This window comes from Colossoma macropomum, unplaced genomic scaffold (genome assembly GCF_904425465.1).
Source record: "Colossoma macropomum unplaced genomic scaffold, Colossoma_macropomum, whole genome shotgun sequence".
Lineage (NCBI taxonomy): Eukaryota > Metazoa > Chordata > Actinopteri > Characiformes > Serrasalmidae > Colossoma > Colossoma macropomum.
The window spans coordinates 25,811,205-25,834,417 of NW_023494799.1; the positions used below are offsets into that span (position 1 = coordinate 25,811,205).

Genomic DNA, 23,213 nt, shown 5'->3' on the forward strand with positions numbered 1-23,213 from the left:
CTTGCTAGCAGCTCAACACAGACTCATGGCATTTCACACAAAGAGAGCTGAGAATGTCCTAGTTAATCTGATAACAGATAAAATAAATATAAAAATATATATTTAATTTTTTTATTTGACTTTATTAATTAAAATATAGAGCCATTTTAGCAGAGGGTTGGCCACCAGGGGGGCTGAGGAAAAATGCTGCAAGATACAATTCTTGTTTTCCTGTAATCTTCCATCAAAATTTACTTTCATCCACCAAACTTTTCAGAAAGAATGTTCAACAAAAAAAACCCTCCATGATACTGTGTTTCAGTCAGAAATATGCACAATATGGAAGGAATGCACTATGATTTCCCATTCATGTTGACTTAAATTGGCCCAATAGGCAGAACACTGGTAACTGCATCTGGTCCTTTAGGCTATGTTCACACAGCAGGTAAAAGTGGCCCAAATCTGATTTTCTCACAAAAGCAGATTTTTTTTTTGTTTGGCTGTTCACATTATCTTTATTGTGATTATGTGACACATTAGTCAGAACAGATCAGCTCCTAAAGCAACCCGCATACGCAGAAAAACAGTGCTTCACGTTGCTTCACGTGGCTCATCCAGAGGTAAACAATCATGACTGCCACGAACGGTTCAGTTTCATTTTTACAAGCATCACAGGAGCCATCATGAAGCTTCATTGACTGACAGCTGGGCTCATCACCCACAATGTGTCCGAGCTCACCGTAAAAAGGGCACAGTCAATTCTTTTGTTCGTGTCCTCGGATTCTGTAAACTTTGCTTTCAGACTTTCAACTTTTCAGCAGCCTCGCTCTCCTACGTCCATGTTCGACAGTTTCTTTCGAAATCTCTTCAAACACGCAAGGTTTTGATAAGTGTCTTCTAATTTTTTGAACAGAAACATCACCCCAATTGTTTGAGGTCTGCAGCGTGAAATTATGACGAATGTGGAGCTGAATTGAGTTGCATATCGGATACGTATCAGATTTCAGCACCGCATATGACAGCGTCTCAAATCTAATTTGAAAATGTCAGATTCAGTGTGTTTTTTGCTGTTCACACATCTGTGTCACATATGAAGAAAAAGATCAGATTTGGGCCACTTCTGCCTGCTGTGTGAACAAAGCCTTATTGTATGAAAATTAGTATAAATAATAATGTTATTAACAGGTTAAGCATGCTTTATAATAGCTAAAGTTTTCTGTTACGTTCTGTGAAAAAGCTCTGTCCCTTTTCTAATCTCTGGTATATAGCAGTAGTAGTTTTATGTGCATTACTTAATTTTGTCATTTATGACTCCTTATCCTACAGGTCATCGAGTGCATTACACAGGGCCGGGTTTTGGACCGGCCCCGCCTTTGTCCCAAGGAAGTTTACGACCTCATGCTGGGCTGCTGGCAGAGAGAGCCGCAGCAGCGACTGAACATCAAAGACATTCAGAAAGTCCTTTATGCTTTGGGCAAAGCCACACCTGTCTACTTGGACATCCTCGGCTAACGCTGGTGCGTTTTATTCTCGCCAGAGGCCAACGCAATCCAGGAATAACCAAACAGCCCCTAACCTTACTACTCCACTGTAAAATCACCTACACGCTGGGGATGGACTTAAGTGCCTGCAACACCTTTTTCAATACACTGGAATAAAAAAGACAAAAAAATATTTAAAAACAAGTACTTTTACATTTTGTTTACTCGTACAGTATATAGTGTACAGAATTCTATGAAGATAAACATTTTCCTAAAAACTGATGAACAAAAAGACAACAACATTGTGTAAAGGAAATGTTGCCTTTGCCATGGCAACTATGTGTCTAATGAACAAAGCTTTCCAGTGTTTCATTTTATAAACGTATATATACATATATGAATATATTTTTATTTATTTAGTTTAATTTTGGAAGGTATGGGTGCCTGTCGTGTTCAGCGCTGTCGATAGATCTTTCAACATTTTTTTTTCTGATTTTGTTGTTTTTTTCGAGCTCGGAAAAAAGCCTTACTAAATTTGGGTTCTTTTATCTCGTTATTATCTTCGTTTACTTTTCTTCTTTTTACAATGGGCGATTTTGGTTTGTCAGTGAAGAGTTCTTGAGTGGGAAACATCTTTAGAATACTAAAATATAGGTATATTTTAATTGTATGTGACTGTACATACTGTAAATTTATATACTTGTCGACTTAACTTATTTTTGTTTTCTTTATATGGTTGTTTTTTTGTTTCTTCTTTCAACCCAGTGGTTGGTTGGTAGCATAGACTTTCTAAACACTCAACCATAAGAGGGCATAAATATTGTTCAGTGTGACCACTAGTGCAACACTTAATCCCACGCTTTATGGTCAGTTTATTTCTTACATGGAGCCTGTCTGCGAGACGCTGAAGGCAAGTGAACGTTTGTGGGGGAAATATCAGCTCCCTACAAATGATATTAAACGGTATACCGCTTTATTTTCTGAGTTGCAAAAAAAAAATCTAATGTGGCAAAGACAAACTGCAGCCTTCCTGTCACGATTCTAAAAGGACACCCATTCGAAGCAATGTTTTTTGCAAATCTTCATAGTATGTGATATCAGTGCCATTGCATCTGAAGTTAACGATCTCACGGTGTTGTCGTCTGTAGCGAAACAATTCTGTGTTCTTTTTGCGATGGGTGTGTCTGTAGTTATTTTACACCAAATCTTATCGCAACGTCACCATTTTACTTCAGAATTCTCTCTTGCCTCTTTGCAGTACCCGAAACGTTTGCTAAAGACAAACGGAAAAATGTATGTTTAGATTATGTATTAAATAAATATTCAAAATCTGGTCAGTTGGAAAGGTTTTTATTTACTGCCTTATGTTATATAAAGCATGTGTGCGGATATCTTCAGGAATTTCAGGAGCCAAAACAAACCCGCACAATATCTGTTTGCATACTGTGGATTGGTGTGTAGCCATGTGAATACAATGACCTAAATGCCCCTCGATTCACAAAATAACAAAACATGCTGTGAACAGTGCTCATCCAGATGGGCCTGTGTTAATCACTTTGTTCCACAAGAATGAGTTTGTTGTCAGAATCCCACTGTAAATCCTTTAAAATGTACTGACTTTTGGGGAAAATAGGCCTTGAAAGTGCTCAAAACTGGACTTTTTTAATATTTTCATTGCAAAATCTAATCTGTGAAAGAATCTTAGAATCCCATATTTACATGAAAACCATACAACTGAATGATCTGTAGCTTAACCTTTAACACAAGGAAGTTGTAACGCTCATGAATTATTTCTCACTCATGGCTCATTGAGATACATCCAGATACAGTCTGCTGAAAGAGCAGATTCAAAATTTTCATTTCACATTTTTGTTTGTACCTACATGGAGATATTTTATGATGAATTTAAATATGATAATGTTTGTTGTGTATACAGTCTTGTTTTGCAAAAAGAAAATATTTGTATATTTGTAATTTTTAACATTGATAAAGCCAGAAGTGCGGATGCATATGTAATTCCTTACAATTACGTATGTAATTACATTAACATTTGAACAGTATACTGCACAAAAAGTAATAATTCTGGCCTTTACGCTCATATAACTCAAGAATAACTTGGGCATCTGCATTGTTTCCGTTGTACTTACTGAATAATAAGGATATAATAAGCCTGAGAACAAGAACTGACAGCAGAAATGAGCAATAGGAGAATAGAACCAAAAACCCACAGAGAAAAGATCAAACATTCGCTGTAATAGCCAATAACGATAAAGCTAATACACATACCCAGGAGAATGAAGAGGAAAAAGCAGAAAGAAAGAAATATATGCTTGGGGAGCTGAATGGGTTGTTTTATTATGATTTGAACTTGATGAAAGTTATTGTTGTGTGCGCAGCCTTATTTTTCAAAAAGAAAAAACACTGTCACACTTGTTACTGTCTGACATTGAACAAAGTGCAAACTTGAAGTAGTCGGTACAGAATGCAAATGAATGTAAATGTAATTCATTATGTAATGAATTATGTAATCACACTTAGAGCTGAATAGTACAGCACAACAAAAGCAATGACTCTAGCCTTCAAAAAATTCAAAGATTAAACGCTTAAATGACCAGAAGCCGCCAGCAGGTCCAGGCTTCCCTTTCACGCTCATGTAACTTAAGAATAACTCAGACTGTTGCCACAATAAGCCTGAGAACAATATCTCAGAACTCTTTCATTTAAAACTGACAAAGACCTTGGCAGCAAAGATAAGGAACAGGAGAACAGAACCCAAAACCCACCAAGAAAAGATCAATATTCAGAGTGTGACAACAAATAACAATAAAGCTAATACACATAGCTGGGAAAATGAACAAAAAAAAAAACACAGAAGGAGGTTGAATGGGTTATTTTATTATGATCTGGATTTTATGAAAAGTTACTGTTGTGTGCACTTTTTATGCAAAATGAAAAACCATCAGTCACATTTGTGTCCTTGTTTGACACTGAGCAGTTAGAAGTGCAGACTTGAACAGAATGCAAATTAAATGTACTTCATTATGTAGTTAAATCTATTATTACATATACAGTTGAACATACAGCAACAACTTTAGCCTCAAAGCTAATCCCTTAAGCCATAAAAGGACAATATGTGGATAATAACTACATCATAACTACATAACACACAAATTAGTTTTGTAAAAGTTCCTGAATAATACAATTAGTAAAATTAATAACTGAATAAGCCTGGGCTTTAAGGAGTTAAAGCAGCCAGACCTTCCGATATAAGAGCTGTCCATGAGATTTAACCAGGTCTCATCTAAAATGTGCTGGGCATATCAATCTGTTAAAGGTTGAGAGATCAAGTGTTTGACAGCCATCTGCCTGTGTGAAATGGGGATGAAGGGGATGAAGTTATATTTTGCAAAAATGAGACAGAATTACGAAAAATAAGAGCAGCTTGCCATCAGGAATGATTTTCTGCCTCCATTTTCATTTTAATGTCACAGATCGTCCTGCTCCCGTAATAATCTGACCCTTCTGAGTAACATCTAGGATGCTCTTTAAATGACAGCATTTGATCTCTTTGCACTTGATGCAGAATTATATGTTTTGGCCACGGAAAGTCAAAGGGAAATGGGTAAAAATTGCTGCAAGCACAACAGGATGTTCTCTGGCCAATTGAGTTATTATAATTAAGGGAAGATTTTCTGGGAAGCTTCTTGAGGCCCAAGTGTTCCAAGGTCCATAATAACAGGCCTAAGGGCACACAAACAGGGGCAAGGATTTCTAAAACCAAGTAAGGTTTTAACATAGATCAAATTGATACTTGTGGTAAAACTCTATTGCACTAATTAGCTGTCTTTTCAATTTGTCTTTTCAATCTTTTCAATAAAAGGCTATTTGTGCCTTTTAGTCTACTCTTCTCCTTTAATGACAAGATTTCTCAATGCTGTTGCTGCATTTATTTTAATACGTAAAGAATAATTGGTAACACGTTACTGTGGGGCGGCAACTGCACAGCTACATGATATCAACATAAGCTCATCACGATGATTTAAACCTACGTAAACATTTATAAAAGCATACTTTAGTTGCCGTCATCCATCATAAAGGATGTCAAGCTGACTTAACACCTAGGTCACGTGATGTTTTTCCTATCGTTTATTTGTCATGACACTTTTGGGTGAAATGATATCACAATATAACAGGTGACTTTGTAGCTTAGTGTATATCACAGTGACATAAATGGTAAAATGAAACTCACTTTAACTAAGGGCCACAGAGAAAGCTCACCCAGCCTGTGGTGGCTAATAGGGAGCTATGTCATATTATCAGCATTGTGCTGCTGTGACATACACTGAGCTAAAAAAGTCTCATTTGTCTCATTTCACTAGAAAGTGTCACAAAAACCTAATGTCAGAAAATAATCAGACAACTGACATACATGTTGACTTCAAAGTAGGCAAATGACATCTCTTAGAATAAGTGTCTATTAATGTTTATGTAGGTCTGTCAGCTGTCATGAAGGACTTATGTAGTGTCATGTAACCTTGTGATCACAGCTCTACTGCAAACTGTTAATGAATAATTTAACAAAACCAATAAAAAATTTGTCCGTCATAATCACTAACTTTAGGGCCATCATCACCTAAAGTGCTGAATAAAACAATGCTTCTAATGACAGTGCCGGTGAAATTATAACTGCATATCTACAAGCTGTCATATAATAAAATTAACTTTGTAAGCATTAAGCCAGAAACATACTCCACGCAAGTGTCGCAAATGCAGAGCGTGACTGCTTGGACAAGCTTGGCTCTCATCATAGCACCCCTTGCTGTAGTGCTCAGAATGCAGCTCGTGCTTGCACTGCGTTGTGAAATGCATCATAAAACAATTTTGAACGCAACTACGCACAAAACCCTGTCTGTGTAGCACGAAGTAAGTGTGTTCACGTCCTTGCAAGTATGTTTCGGGCCTTATAGTACGTTTAAATTCTTCTTTAGCAAATTTATTCAACAAGCAATGATCTAGAAAACAACAAGTATTTTGGATAAATGTTGCATAATGTGCTTTTCTTCTGCTGTGCGATGCTGTGTAGAAAGACGCTAGCCTTCATTTGTTTAACCCTTCAAGGCTAAAGCCAAAATGTGCCTATTTCTGCCATTTAATATGTTCTTCTCTGGTAATCTCATACCTTCTAAATGCTGTTGCATTTATTTAATGTGTAAAGAACATGTTCAAACTATCAAACTACCTTGTTGAACGAAGATCACACACATCAGTAATCATCTATTGTTACTCTGACTGAACAAAACAAGTAATATATTTTTACACAGGGATAACACAGAAAACTCTGATTCTACATGCTGACACATTTCACTGGTCAACATGGACATGCACATGCCGTAACTCCTCAGATGGCACACCTAAGTGACACTTTGTAAGGTACTGTTCATAAGACTATAAAACACCTACATAAGCTTACATAAATGCTTATAAATGCTTATTTCAACAGGCATCATCTGTCATAAAGGCTAAATTCTGTCAACAACACAAGTGGGTGACTCAAGCGAGCCAGATTAAAAACTGTTTTAAGTTGGGAAAAAGTAAAAAAGAAACTAAATTAAATTAAAAAAAACTAAATTGGAGGGAATGCAGGGAACTGTGTTAAAAGTGGGAGGCGGCTACGAGAATGTGAAATCTGAATATTCTGGAAACCCGATGTGAGCAGTCAGGTCTCATTGGGTTCGGACTAATATCTACTCTGGGAAAAAGACTCTGAATGTATCACAGATGACAATGTTGCATAAAACATATCCTTCATTTTTCTTGGTCCCACAATTGTGTGGGACTAAGAACCAGTCAAAATTCATTTCTACATCATGGACAGCTGTCCAGCCTTTCTTTATGCCGTATGACTGAACAGGCCATTTTTCTTTTGTTGTGCTATTAAGACTGATGTATGTAAATGATCTCTGTTCCAATTGGCTGCTCTATACTGGGCCTTATTCTAAAAGCATCTAGAGCAAAAACAATCGCTTAGAACTTCGTTGTGAATTGGCCGAGCTAAAGTGCTGTAGGCTGAATATGTATGGACTAGTACGTTTTAAAATCTTAACAAATCACATCAAATTCATGTCAAAAAAGTAAGGAAAATTTGATTTTTCATGATATGAGCCTTTTAGAGTTTATAATATGTAGGCTAACGTCAACCTGTGTACGGAAAGTGTTTATTTATGGCATATTAAAACTGTGAGTGACCTTAAATGTAAAAGTGTGGCTGTGAACACATCAGGAAACTGTAGTATGGGTCAGTGCACTTGGTTGCACCACAATCAAACGCTGAACGCAGGCAATTGTGGTCAAGGACTTATGAAAGCGCCCTCTGCAATTTAAAAAGAATTTAAAGAAATCAAAGGGTCAGCTGTACTGCTTGATTTGCTACAGCTAAGCCAAGCATAGAACACAAAAGCCAAGACAGAGCTTAACAGTCAATGAAATTGAAAGCATCATCCTGCATCAACTGTGTTTATTTGTGGCAATGCAAACAATGTAGCCATAAATTTAAAAAATGTGGTAAAAGCTTCAGTCATTTTCAGTTTTCTGGATTTCTGATTAAAAGGAAAGAAAAACAATTGAAGGGAATAAGAGTTAATTTTGAAATTCTAATTACTTTTTATGCATACAGTATTAAGAGTCTCTGGGTGCTCTAACAATGAGGAATTAAAGGTAATCTCAACAAAATGACCAGGAGCTACCAGCAGGTCTCAGCTTCCATTCCTCGTTCCTATAACTCAGCCAGTTTGCATTGTTTCGCATGTAATTACAGAATAATAAGCCTTAGGATGTAATAAGCTTGGGAATTTAAGGGGTTAAACCACAGGCTAAATCTGATGAACCTAATACTATTTCCCAGTCCACATGCTGGGGTTTTAACAATATATCAGAACACTTTCATTTATGAATTGGTAAAGACACTGGCAGCAAGCAATAGGAGAACAAACCCTAAAACCCACAGAGAAAAGATCAAACATTCGTTATGATAACAATGAATAACAATGAAGCTAATACACATAGCTGGCACAACAATGGAAAAAAAAGAAAAACACGTGGGAGGAGCTGAATAGGTTTGTTTTGCCTGCTGTCATTACCAGGCCACAATATCCACTTCGAGCTGTAGGTGTTGTACACAACAGAGATACATCATGATATTTATGCTGCTGTTTTTCTGAAATAACTAGAATGACCCCAAAATAACAAATTTTTGTCCTTAATAAAACCAGATCTCCAATAAAGAAGTATTAAGTACACACACACATAAGAATGTATTCCAAAACGTATAGCAGTGAGCTGAGGCCTCGTCCAAGTGTATCCAGTTATTTTTGAAAACTCTGTCCACAAAAAGCAGTGTGCTTGACAATCTCTCCATCCACACAAGAATACAAAAACGAGTCGAAGACACTTACATGAACCTGCCAACCCAGTACAGGCCAATAGTGGTTTACAAAACTTGATGTCAAAAGCCTCATGAAGAACATTGTGAGCAAAACAGATTTTCGGCATGTGACGGTATGTTGTGACAGCATCTTACAACCACAATAGGCTTTTTCAGCTTACCCCAGGCCAACAGTCCTCCATGATTCATATTTCACAGAGATTCAAGTTCTGATTTGTACCAGAAAATAAAAGCTTAAAAAGCTTGCCGTGGAGTTGTTTACGTTGCCATGGTTATGTCACTGTCTCTAAAACATCCATACAGTCCTGATCAGGCAGAGAGGTTCAGTTCTAGTCCATTTGAATTATGGAGTTAGGATTTCTTAGATCAGACTCTGGTTACTGATCAAGAAATTTAATATTTGCAACTAAGTTGACACCATTCAGCTAAACTCAGGTATACACATGTTCTCACTGCATGATCAATACATGAAACCAGCAACAACTATGTGCAAGTTAATGGTGTGATATCAGCGTTTTGCCCACCCACATGAAAAAAATCCAACACAGTTTTTAAAAATCTGAACGGAGGAGTGTTTTTAAAAAACCTGTTTTCAATGACCAAAAACGCCATTTTAATGTGGGCGAGAGGCCAAAACACAGAAAAAAATATGTTTTCAAAAACACTGTTGTGGTGGGAGGAGAGAGAGGACCATCATACCGCACAGACAGAGCAAGCCCAATTATGCTTTCATTGGCTTCGAACAATGCACGGCCGTGACATCACAGGGGATTGAACTTATGATCTTCAAACAGGGCCAACGCTTAGGCAGTAGCAGATCTCAAATGATTTATGTCATCTCAAGAAACAAAGTTTTATTATTTCACCTTGGAATCTTGGGAAAAATATCCTGTTACCTCTGGAAAACATTAGTTATCTTGTCATGATGACATAAATAACCTGGGTGTGATGTTAAGAAACCAAAATGAGCATATCAGGAGAAACCGAGCAAATAACATGTGACTGCATGTCCTTTTAAGGCCTCCATAGTGTCGGTAGTGGAGATTAACCTTGCTTTGCAGAGTAAGGCTGGTGGGAGCTTATTAGAATGCACAATGCACTGGAGGCAAGAGACCCACAGGTGGTCTATAACCCTTGGGGGTCTCGGCTGGCTGTGTGAGTGAGACAGCTCATCCGAATGCCTGTGGTGTATCAGCTAAGTGGGGACGCCGGGGTCACCGGGACATCTCATTCACCTTTGACCTCGGCCACCTTCGTCCCCCTGGCCTCCTGGGGAGAGGCACTTTGAGTGATTAGCCCTTGGCCATGCCCAGTGGGAATGGAAGTGGAGGCACTTTTCCAGCTGCTGACCAATGAATGTGCAGACGAGGCAGCCGCAGCAGCAGCTGGTGCCATTTTGCTACATTCCTGCTATTGATTATTTGATTACAGTCATCAAACGCGTCACGCAGGGTGATATGCACATTTTGTAAATTGCACAAGAAGCAAACCTTACAGTTTCCGCACAATTGCTTGAGCACCAGCCATGAAGAGGTGCTTGTTGTTTAGCCATTTGCAGTCAAAGTATAAAAAGCTACCAAGTGCTTAAGTGTGCTTTTCACCCAGTTTTTCATGTATGAACAATTCCGCAGTGCAGTATGTCTCTGATACCTGATCCAGGCTTGACAATGCAATGATTAGTTGTCAAGAAGATGCATGGCGCCCTTTAGGGCTGCATTGTACAAACAACACATCCCGACTATGGCTCTGTGATCGCTTAATTGGCCTTTTGATCAAAGCGAAGCCTAACGTTCCTTCTCCATTGCTATCTGCGCACTGTCCACCACGGCATCAATTAGCCAGTCAGAGTGGATTATTGTTTGTTTAAAACCTGTCATTACCTGTTTGTTTTCATTACACATTAATGCAGTTCATTCATGCATTTACTTTATGTTCATGAGTGTTTCTGCAGCAGTTGGTATCAGTGCCTTTCTGCTTTATTCTACAACAGGTAAGCTATCAAATCAATAGTCAGGGGACACAGTAACTATAGGCATAGAGCAGAACAGCAGCAGAGTGCATGATTGTTTTTTTGTCTCAAATCAAGTATAGTGTACTAATCACTTTTACGGCCAGTTGTGGTGTTGACACTGAAACAGGTATATTTATGTGTGTGTGTATGTGTATGTATACACCGATAAGGCATACCATTATGATCACCTCCTTGTTTCTGTTCTTCAGTACTCAGGACCCCCATGGACCCTCACAGAGCAGGTACTATTTGGGTGGTGGATCATTCTCAGCACTGCAGTAACACTGATGTGGTGTTGGTGTGTTAGTGTGTGTTGTGCTGGTACGAGTGGATCAGACACAGCAGTGCTGCTGGAGTTTGAGTCCGTGGGGGTCCTGACCACTGAAGAACAGGGTAAAAGGGGGCTAACAAAGTATGCAGAGAAACAGATGGACTACAGTCTGTAATTGTAGAACTACAAAGTGCATCTATATAGTAAGTGGAGCTGATAAAATGGACAATGAGCATAGAAACAAGGAGGTGGTCATAATGTTATGCCTGATTGGTGTAAGTATGTATGTATGTATATGTGTGTGTGTGTGTGTGTGTGTGTGTATATATATATATATATATATATATATATATATATATACACACACACACACACACACACACTCACACACACACATACACACACTCTGAAGCAACTTAAATATACAAAAATATATATCAACAAAGTAATAACATATATAATAAAAAAAGAAATAACTAAAATAGAAATTATAAAATATATCTTTTTTTATTTTAGTTTTTTTTCTTTATATATATCTTTACATCTTTACTTGTTGGATGTGTGTTTGCCAAACACGTGTGTTATTATGGCTCAGATATTTTGTGTGGCTCTGCCCCTCTGGGTGAAATTAGTGTGAGAAGGGAATTTTCTGACATGGCTCAGTCACTCTCGTCAAACTGCAGAACCTAGGACACTACAACAGAGTACTGGTGCAGATCAGAAGCTGTAACATCCCTGTGGAGTTATTTCAGCACTTAGTGGCTGCTTGAAACCTGTGGCGAGAAGTAGCCACTGTGACTTGTGTTGTCACCTCGCTCTGATAACTGACACATTTGGGTGATGTCTTCACAAATGATTTAACATATTTGGGGTATTTGCATTAGCACAGGTACTTGTGCAAAGCCAGCACATGGTCACCATTCAGTCTACCACTTTTGGCCCTTCATTATTGTACTTGACTGGGAAACCAAAGAGCTCCCAAAACAGGAGATGAATGTGAGGATAACACTTCTTCAAGCTCAAATTTGTTCTTTCTGCTCGCCATTTCAAACACCTCCACTAATCAATGATCCAAGGTAGACAAAGCTTAAGTTAGCTTCTTATTCTCCAGCTTCTCAAATTCTCCTCACGCACCAGACTATAACTGCTGAACCACTTAAGGTGGAAAAGAATTGGAAAATAAAAAGCTAACATAAGCTTTGTTACAGGTAGGCTAACCAAGACAGTTCTTTCCAGTTCCAAGAGCTGCATAGCCTATTTGTTTGTTTGTTGTTGTTGGTTATTTTTTTTAGGAATAGCATGGATTGTGTTAAATAGAGCTATAGAAACCTTTCACGGTGTCATGCATTTCATTTAACTTGCGAACGTATAAATGACATGCGGTACCGTCATTTATATGTTACATTTGTACCATGGCGCAAAATCAGTTTTTGAAATTAGATTCTGCCTGGTCAAGGAATGGTTGTTCAGAAAGTACATAGGTTGTATTTTTTAACATTTTTGATAAAATTACAACCAGACGCATTTCTAAGAACTGCAGTTGGTATCCTGGTACATTAAATCTGCAACGAGAGACTGTCGAACACTAAAAAGTTGCAAAGATGAAGTCAGCTTCTCTTTCGAATTTTCCCATTCCACCTTACATTCGGCACCTCAGTCAGAATTTAAGGTGGAACGGGAAAATTTGAACAACAAGCTAGCGAATAAGAAGCGACTTCAGCCTCGTAAAACAGTCGAACGTTGACAGACATTTTACAATAAGCTGCTCCACTTTCGAAGAAAAGTTTTCTGGCAGAGATGGGAGGAAAGCAGCTATAGCTAAATCTTAAAGCAGAGCGAAGTAAGTGAGTTTTTGTTTATATTTTTTAGTCTATACTACGACATCAGCACATACTGAGACATACTGGACATAAAATGTTGTGGCTCCCAAGGTGGTTTGATTTTTGTTGAAAGGACAAAATGGCTCTTCTTAACATTTGGGGTGTGACTCCTGACGTAACCTAGCTTTTAATGCAGAGGGAGCCAGTCGGATTTCTCGCTCATCCAGTTGTGTTTTTGTTATGTGCCGCCACAGACTGTCCAGGCGCTGCACTTCCAAGTTCCGCCTTTTATGTTCCGTCAACACAACGTGTGAATCGATTCAGAAACGTCCACATCCGCATCGCGATGCATCTAAGAATCGATTTTTCCCCCCACCTCTAATATATATATATATATATATATATTTATACACACACACACAAGAATCTTACATTGCACATCAAAGCTTAGCCAAGCAGCCAGCCTAACAGGCAATTTAATTTATTTCATTATTTCTACCAATATTATGTGATTATTGTCTGTCTATGCTTAAAAGTGTTCACATATGGAACATCAGCAAATATTTGCTATAAATCTCATACATTTTAAAAACTCTAAACTCAAAATAGACATGATACATTATTTAGCTTTAGTCAATAATGCCACATAATTATTAAGTATTCCTGTTAATAATGTTTGCGTTTGTAATTTAATATTATTATTAATATTTAAAATATACATCATGACAGTATGATAATTCTAATTGTAAGTTTTTGTTTCAAAACACTTCTAGACCACTTTCAGGCTTTTTTTATCTTAACAGCCTTAACAGTGTTTACACACTGTGCAAATTAAAAAAAACAAAAAAAAAAAAACAAGAAAATTCAGTTTTCCATGATATGGGCCCTTTAATGTACATTTAAGTTCAGAATGTTTCCGCTCTCCTGTGAAGGTACCATTTAAAAGACACACAGTTTTGTAACAACAGTGACAATATAGTAGCGCCTGGCTTGAGAGATAGGGCGTGTTAGCTATTTTAGTCTAGTGTGCAGATATACTGTCTGCAGTACGTACATGTAAAGCTCGTCATTTGTATTCAGATGCCGTTGGTACAGTGTCAGTTATGGTCTTATGTGCATGACGGTGCAGGTACAGGGAAGATGCAGATACCTGCAGACACTAACAAAGACGCTCAGCGGGCTGATCAGCGTGCTTGTCACATCTGCAGCCCCTGTGGATCTGTGTTTCCTAATCTAATTAGATGGGCTGCCTTTATGTTCACTGTCAATCACAGGCTTCTCTGTGAAGGTCAAATCCTCCTTCCGAGCTGGAGAAAACAGCCTGACGAGCACACATACAAATTCAGCTGGCGTTTCTTAAACTTGCTGAACTCTGCTGACCATTTTTTTGGATGTTCTTTATATTTTAAAAGACAGTGTTTCAATGCAATTCATTCATGTTATTCAGCTAAAAATGAATGATGAATAGGAGCGTACAGCATGCTTTTTTGTCTAGCGATCCTGCTGCTGAAGCATTAAAGGGTCGGAAAACAGAAAACTGAATAAAAAAAATAAATAATAAAAAATAAAATATTGATGTGGTATGTAAACATTTTTTCTATTCACTTTCCAGTCCAGAGTCCATATATACAAACTAAGCTGCCTTTTAAATTCATTATTTCTGTGATGTCAAAAAAGCTAAAGCATTTACATCTACCCACCCATTTAGCCTCAATAATTTAGCTTGTCCGTTCACGCTGAAGATATAAGTAGCGCCTCAGACTTTCTAAAGGGGCACAATACAGGGAAGCCGGTCAGAACAGAGGTCATTTACATATAACAGTATTAAAGGGCCAGTAAAAAAACAACCTGTTTCATTGTGAGGGATAAAGAGAGATTGGAAAATGGTGATGAAAAAATGAACTAATGAAAAATACTGTTTTTGGTACATAACTGTATCATAAGGTGGATATAGTGCCCCTCATTAACAAGCCCCTCATTAGGTTCAAATGAGTATGTTAGAGCAAGAAAACACCTAAACATCTAAAAATCTGGGATTTTTTCATTTACACCTGGAAACAAAATCTAAATTTTAGTATGTTTAACATTTTAAAACAAAGAAAATTATGAGAAGTAAAATGAAAAATAAATATTTTGCAGTAATAAAATAATTTACGCAAATTCAGAAAGACCACGTTAAAGCCTTGTACCTAGGTTTTCTCTAAAACAGTGTTCCTTAATTACTGTAGATCTGGTGTAAAGCAGTGTTGGTACGTGACCAATGATGGCATGCAGCTGTATAAATGTTGCCGTTGTGATAGCATCTGCCCAAAACTGGTGATGACCTAAGCAGAGCTTTGTCCCCCACTTTTATTCATTTAAGGTATAAAAAACAACTGACTCATCCTACATTATAACTGCACAAGACTCATTACATCTGATATCATTTTCATTGGCATTGGGGAACTTTTGAGCAGTCAGAATTCTGGGGAGTTGGCTTCCCAGTGAGGTCCCCCTACACCTCCCTAGGTTCTTGTAGCTACACCCCTGACCCATTCCAAACTAGAGTCTTGAAGTTGTGAGGTCACTTTTTAATTCAAACAATGTGGAAGTAAAACATTTCAAAGTGTTTTTCACCACGATGGTTCAGGACACTACAAAATGGCTGCCGTGAGGCAAGTGTGCTTCCTTTGAAGTGCCCTACATAGGCTGCATTTACAGCTTTTGGAATCAGACAGTCAGGGACAATGACTAATCTTGTCTTGACCAAAAAACAGCAGGCGAGGTCAATGAAAATTGAGACTGTCCAGGGAGAATCGGTAGAGCTGGCAAGTGAGGTCATGAGGTCAGCAGGCGAGCTGAGGAAAATGGCGGCACTATTAGCCAGTCTCTCTCCATTCTGTCCTTTATCTCTGCCTCCACTCGCGAGTAGCCCTCACTGTGGGTTAGACTAAGTCATTTTTCATTATTGGCCTGACGGGTGGATGTGTGCGTGTGTGCGTGTGCCTTTAGCCACTTGAAATCTGGGCTTGCGGCTAAAGCACTTTTCCATGTTCTTCCTTTGACAGAAGCCTGAATAAATGATACCAGCACAAATTCATTTCTGCTAATAAAATGTTGCATTTCTATTTTTTTCCACCCAGGCATGAATAGTAATGCAGGGAGCTGCAAATGCAACAGACTAAGTAGCCCAAGGTAGCTCTAAAAAGTCTGGAAAGTCAAGATTCATTTTTTTTTTTTAAGCGCAGAAGACATTTAACGGTTTTGTTGCATTTTTTTAATAAATCTTCTTCAGGTAAACAATAATAATAATAATAATAATAATAATAATAATAATAATAATGCTTGGCTAGTTTTCTCATTGAGCGGCACACTCAGTGTCCTCATCTGCACTTTGCTCACCATTTATATCGCAATGACTTCAATGATATGAGGTTCTCACAATGGGGGCACATTGGGCTTCATTGCCATGCAATCAGTATTTAGCACACTACACATGACTGACTTCCTTAATTAGAACTTGAGGCGAATGTCTGGGTTTGCCCACCTCAAAGAGGAGTATCAGTCATGTGCTCCCACCCAATCGATCACCCCAACCACCTTACATTGTTACAGAGTGCTGCTAATGCATTACAGGTACCTCACTAATTGACCTGTGGAAGATTTGTAAATGATTACTTTTCTCAGTAATTTCACACCATGATGAGCAGCTGATTAATTAGAGAGGGATTTTTGTTTTGCACAATTCAATTTACAGATACGACATCTCTAGTCCTCTTGGGTTTAAGAAAAATATACCTCTTAAAAATGATCTTTTTTATTAAGTTAGCGCTTAATGTAACACAGGCAGTGCATACAGCAGTTATGCTTGCAAACATTTACAGGAATAGTTTGGCAAGTAATCAGATTTACAGTTTTTTCCCCTTACCCCAATTGAAGTTAATCAGCCTCAGCGTGTTTGGTGTCCAAAGTTTGATTCTATGGTTTTGCCCTGGAGCTACAAAGCAAATGTAATGAAAGCTTATACCCACTAATTAGCATGGTTAAACTAGCTAAATCTATAAAAATGACCAGACTTCAAGACTGTTGCTGGTGTTTTAACTCTGCAAAAATGGATTTTTTATTGCCTACACTTATGTTAACAGAACACTAGTTAACTGTAATCAAACCTGTACTGTGGTATTTCAGTGTGTACCCTGCTAGCTATACTAAGCAGGGCTGTTAGCAATCTAGATAAGCTAATGTTAAGCAATTCCATTTGAACGTTAACTCTCTGTGCTCAGACTGGTTTGGCTCTACAGTGAAAAACAGGCCCATGTTGCTGCAGAAAATACCTTCGCAGATTGGTTGTGTTCTTTCCCTTCAAAGAGTTCAAGCAGATGCTGAAAATAGTTTTTGACAATGTAGTAGCAAAAAGTTAAAAACAGCACTGGACTTTCTCTGCCTGTTATTCTGGCTGTAGCCATTGTGTTTTCTCAAGACTAACAAACCCAAGTAATGGGTTTGACGTTTCTCCAGTGAGCTTTCTGGCTTGTGTTTGTCTACTTTGACTCCATTTATGTCTGTGATTGGGTTATGTATTTGAGTTAATAAATCAGAAGTTTAAAAAAAAACAAGGAAATTAAATCACTTTGTCAAGGAGGTATTTTTGTAGCTATTTTACTGACGAGATCAACACCGTACATTAACTGGTACAGACAAGCTTTCATTATTTGTTAGCTACATTAGCATTGTAGTTCCAGTGCAAAACTAAATAAGCAAACATCAGATGCCATACATGTCTTGGCTGATGCACTATATTTTGGGAAAAGGGAAACGTTTAAATTATTTTTTGATTAAATACTGCTTAAAGTCTTTTTAAAGATCCTGGACCTTTATGATGCTCTTAACTTTTCTCAGATTTGTGATATTTCCAGAAGTGAGAAGAGTGTGAGGACACTGAGTCAAAGACTAAAAAGAGCTAAGAGGCTAAAAAAAAGAATTCACAGCCTAAACTGACAGCTCATTACATTTTGCTCTATCTGATGACTGCAATCAGTCCTGTCACATTCGCTTACCTATACTTCAAAGACTTTGTTCAAATGCAGAATGTCAGAAAAAGTCTGATATTCCAAATCTTTGCCATTCCTCTTCATGATGCCTTATTCATTGTAGTGATGACAGCTGTAATACAATTTTCATCTTATCCAAGCATGGATGATTAAAAGTGTTTGGACCAGGGCCTAATTTCCAACAACATGAATGAGGAAAACAACAGTGAGGCATGGCAGACTTTGGCATAAAATATTTGTGGCTCCAGCTTTTATCCTGTCATATATCAGAGCTGAGTCTTAGGTCAGTCTGCTCTAACAGACGATGGTTGGTATTATGGAATAGACACCGTGTTTGAATGTATGCTAAAATACAGCTTATATTGTATATGTAACAGCTTCCATATACTTCAGAAGACAAGTAGATGTGCTACAGTCAGTCAGCTCACTTCTTTACACCTCAACTGGTTGTACGTCACAAGTTGTGTGGCTATGAGTACATCTTTAAGATGCAATACTGTGCAAAATCCAGACATCTAGAAAGAAAGCTTTAAGTGCTGTTTATCTGATGGGGACAGTTTTTGTGGTCTACCAGGTGCTGCAGGTGGTTGTTAGGAGATCCATTTTCTCTGTAGCTTTTAATTATTTTTTGAACTCTCCTCAGAAATATCTCATTTAGACATTTTAGATGCATGTGAGAAGGGAAAGTGCAAGGTAGCTAAGGAGTGTTTGGTTAGTTACTTGTGTGAATGTTAGTGTCTCTGTAAAGGGGAAGAATGTCAGCGACTCTTTTGGGAACAACTTGGAAGGATAGAAGAGTTAAAGTGGCAGTAGGTGCACAAAAGTCAAGTGTGGAGCAATTAAACACTGACAAATTTGATATTATATGGAGCATTTTTTATATTAGACATTTTCCTGCTTTTTTCTAATGCTTAAAAATAAATAACCTGTACTTAATGGCCATTTTGAATTGAAAGTAAATAAATAATAGGGTGGTCTCTGACTTTTGCACAGTACTGTCATTCACTGTCATGTTCTTTATTAAGAGTATACGCCAAAAGAAAAAGGGGGAAAAAAACTACCACTCTGCTGTTCAAAAGTTTGAAAATCACTTTTCCTACATTTTATTATTTTATTTAATAATAACTTATACAGTGTAGACTTAAATTTTATTTACTATATGTCAGATATATAATTCTTCATTTCAATCTTGTTTAGGAACAATGATGATGTACTGAAATGATCTATTTACCATATTTATTATTTAAACCAGTGAATTTAACTAGCAAATCAGAATCATTTTATACATTTGTTGGCCCCCAAATTGGGTTTATATAATTACATAAAAGTTTTAAGTCGTTGTGTATAACTTAATAAATCTGTAAATCGGTCATTATTTCTTTACAGATCCTCCACAGTGATGCCCTAAGAAATAAAAATAAAAACTCAAAACACTGTGTGAAAACGGTCTAACCGGTCAACGTTTGCTGGAAAAGAACAAGTGTTAATGTCATCACTTGGCTTAAAAATTGCAACTACATTAAAGCAAAGTGACTCTGAACTGATGTAGGTCTTTTGTCAGCAAGCCAAGGATTTAACAGTGTCTTATTTTCTGCGACACAGTCGAGAGAGTGTTTGATCGGGGGGCGAAGAATGCCCATAGAGAGGAGAACGATTGGACATGGGATATGCTCTTGAGAACCACAATCCATTGATCTACTGAGCTGTCAGTTGAGAAAATTGCTCTTTAAAGCCTCTCTGTTGTGACCTTGTCACTGGCCTCAGTGATGGACCTGAATGGAGCAGCCTGATGTCCAGATGATACAAAGAACTGTAGGTCTACACCAGGAGTTTATCATTAAAGTGTCATTGATGGTGTTTCTACAACCAATCCGTGCTGCACCTTCAGATGCATTATTTTATAGCTACTGACGCTAGGTTGGACAAACTTTAAAGAACATTAGCAAAAGTTTAACTCAAATGTGAAATTGTAGCACAGAACTCTACAAAAACAGAACATTTTTGTCAAAATATTAAATCTTTGGTAATATTCAAAGTATTTTTTTTCCATTTCAAATGATGTCTATTTTGCATGCACGTAAATGTCACTGTTTTTGTCGTCTGCAAAATACTTAAATATGGCATTTTTCTGCTAATTTTAGTGCACAATTTCTATTTATTTGCTGAGTTTAACTTACTGGAAAAACACATTTTGTGTTTTATTATTTCCAGGATGCTAAATTTCACAAATAAACAATAATTGTGCCTTAAAATGTTCAAAGTGTGTTCACTGTTGACGTGTTACATTATATTCACTTAGAGAAATCAACAAGACGTAATTTGATCAGAAATGCCCAGACTTTTGAATAAAACGGCTTGATTGAATCAGCAAATATCCAATTGAATACACAAATTTTGTGCAGAATTATGTACGCTGACCTGAGGTGCATCATCTTTTGCTGATAAAAAATAAAATTGATAAATTATGATGGAAATGCAATTGCCAAATGTGCAACCTAAACATGAACAGAATGAAGTTATATGACTCAGTAGGTGATTCGCTTTTTCCCCCTAATAGCTACAAAACACGACAGAAGTAGACAGGAACCAGTTGAACGATGAAATTCAAACGTACCTCCATATTACTAAAGAAAAAACATAATGGTGAGATTAGACAGTAAACATGCATAAAAGTCTCTGCAAAAGTCAGAGACCACCCTTTTATTTATTTACTTTCAATTCAAAATGGCCATTAAGTACAGGCTATTCATTTTTCAGCATTAGAATGTGTCTAATATAAAAAAATACTCTATAATATCAAATTTGTCAGTGTTTAATTGCTCCACACTTGACTTTTGTGCACCTACTGCCGCTTTAACTCTTCTATCCTTCCAAGCTGTTCCCTAAGGAGTCGCTGACACTCTTCCCCTTTATAGAGACTCTAAAAATATAGCCATAAAATTAAACATTTTAGTTAATCATTTTAGTGGATTTCGATTGCATGTCATTTTTTGTCATGTAAGCAAGTTAACAATTGATTGTTGTCCAATCTGCCTATTTTCAACTAGCCAAGTTGCAACAGCACTAAGTAACAACTGTAAATAAAGTGTGCTACAGTTTTTTATTAAGTTGAATTGAGATTAACGATTAACTCCAGCATTCTGTAAAGTTCTGGTAGCAATAATGCACATAAGAAAAACTGTGGGCGGAGCTTGGGCAGTTCAAATAATATCAATATTCATATGTTAGTACGTTTCTTGATGGGGGGAGAAGGTAATGGACTTTCGGTGTTGCATGAATGGCATGACCAATACTTATCTGTCAGATATATTCTTAAGTATTTTTTGCATTAATTGTTCATCAGCATCCGACTGAATCTGTGCTACAAATAAACTCCCCTTTTTCTTGATGCGCCTGTTACTGTCACTCAGTCAGAGTGAGTCTGTGTTTGCCACAGTGTCAGGGTGCGTGTGAACATAAAAGTGTTCAAAAATAGCCCACACTGTAAACCGTTAATGGTGCCTCAGGTTATGCGTCTTCAATAAATTATGCCAAAGTGGTTGCAGTGTCTGAGAAAAGGGAGCGTCTTTTTAAACTTGAATTTATAATTCAGAGCAGAAAGACTCGCTTCTGTCCTCACACCACAGTAAGTTTGAGAAAAGCTTTTGTCTCTCAAGTGAACTTTAGCTGAGTCTGTATTCTTTGAAAGGGGGCACGTACAGAGGCGTAGCCAGAGGGGTGGCAGAGGGGTCACTGGCTACCCCTGAGATGTGGTTGGCCACCCTGGGTGACACACCAAACTTTCTGTCACTGATAAGATGCTTCCACTCACTGAACCGAGAGAAAGTAGTTCAGTGCTTGATATTACGCCCAGTTGGACAACAGCAGAGGGAGAAGCTAAAATAAGCTTTTCAGAACTGCAACTTGGTTGTAATTTTTTCTCTATGTCCTCTCTGTAATCTGCAGGTAGCTAACACGCTCTCTTCCACATGCATTCATTTCCAGGGATCCCTGTATGAATGTAGATAATGAGAGAAAAAGAATGAAAACAGTCTTTGCCGCGGTTTAACTTTAGTTAACTAACCTCAGCTGAAAAATGTGAGCGAACTGAACAGCCTACCCAGGTGACTGCTAGTAAAGGTTAGAGGAGTTCTGCTGTTGCCTTTGAAAAACAATGTAAATGCAGCATTTGTCATTTCAAAATCAGAACCGACGATTGACGCAGTTTTGATTTAACAGCTGTGTAAGCTGTATGCGAAAGACAGCGCATATTTGTGAGCGTGGGTGTAAGGTTCGTAGACTGTGACAAGACAAAAGTTGGCTTCTTATTCGATTTTATATTCCACTCTAAATGGTGCAGCAGAAAATATGCTTCAGTATATTATTAATATGTATTAATATTAATAATATAAATGACATCAATGTCATAAGTTTTGTTCACATAGAAAGGAAGATATAGAATAGGCCTCTGTATTGGGTCATTTTGGTGATTTTTAAGCCAACCTTTTTGGTACACACAGTTTATGGACTTTGGACCCCCTAAATTTGCCTTGACCACCCAATGGCCACCCCATTTATACAGTCCTAGAATTGCCACAGGGCAAATATAGAACTGAGCACCAGTCCTAGATCTCAAGCAACATGGGCAACATACTGTAAACTGTAATAAGTTCACTTTACTAGTTAGGAAACTGCCTCTAAATGTCTAAGTAAAGTTATTAGTTTAAAAGTTGGTAAAGGTTAATAGAATTATTTATAGGAATCTCATGTCATACTGCTAATCACTATGGTGTGAGTTTAATAAAATGTAAAGACAAGTTCACATGACAAATCTAAGAGCACTCCTTAGATATCAGGAAACTGACTGCACTAAATTTTTCAAGTCAGCTAAACTAAAACATTTCAGCAGTTGAAAGAAAGAGACAGTTTGAAGGGAAACATTTTTTCTTGTCTGATATTTGTAATATCAAACAAGGAAAAATAGTTCCTTTTGAGGTTTTTTCCTTTTGTTTGTTTTCAGACACAGCAACAAGCTTGCTTCTTAGAATGCTGTCCAAGAGCTTGTATAGAAACTAGAAACATAAAATACTATATCCAATAAGCCTTAAAAAGACATCTTACCCATTAGAAAAAAAAACAAGTCAATGGTTCAGTTGAAAGTACATCAGGGTCTAAATCAGCCCAAAAAGTAGTCACAATTG

General features: G+C 37.5%; 1 protein-coding gene across 2 annotated transcripts in view; it reads left to right on the plus strand.

Moving 5' to 3' along the window:
• The window catches only part of ntrk3b (neurotrophic tyrosine kinase, receptor, type 3b), a 143,691-nt gene extending 140,894 nt beyond the window's left edge, over positions 1–2,797 (plus strand). For both annotated transcript variants that reach the window (XM_036587133.1, XM_036587132.1), the window contains exon 17: positions 1,306–2,797. In XM_036587133.1, the coding sequence (XP_036443026.1) occupies positions 1,306–1,491 (186 nt within the window). In that variant the 3' untranslated portion in view covers positions 1,492–2,797. The remainder of the gene's footprint in view (positions 1–1,305) is intronic.
• The last annotated feature ends 20,416 nt before the right edge of the window (positions 2,798–23,213 follow it).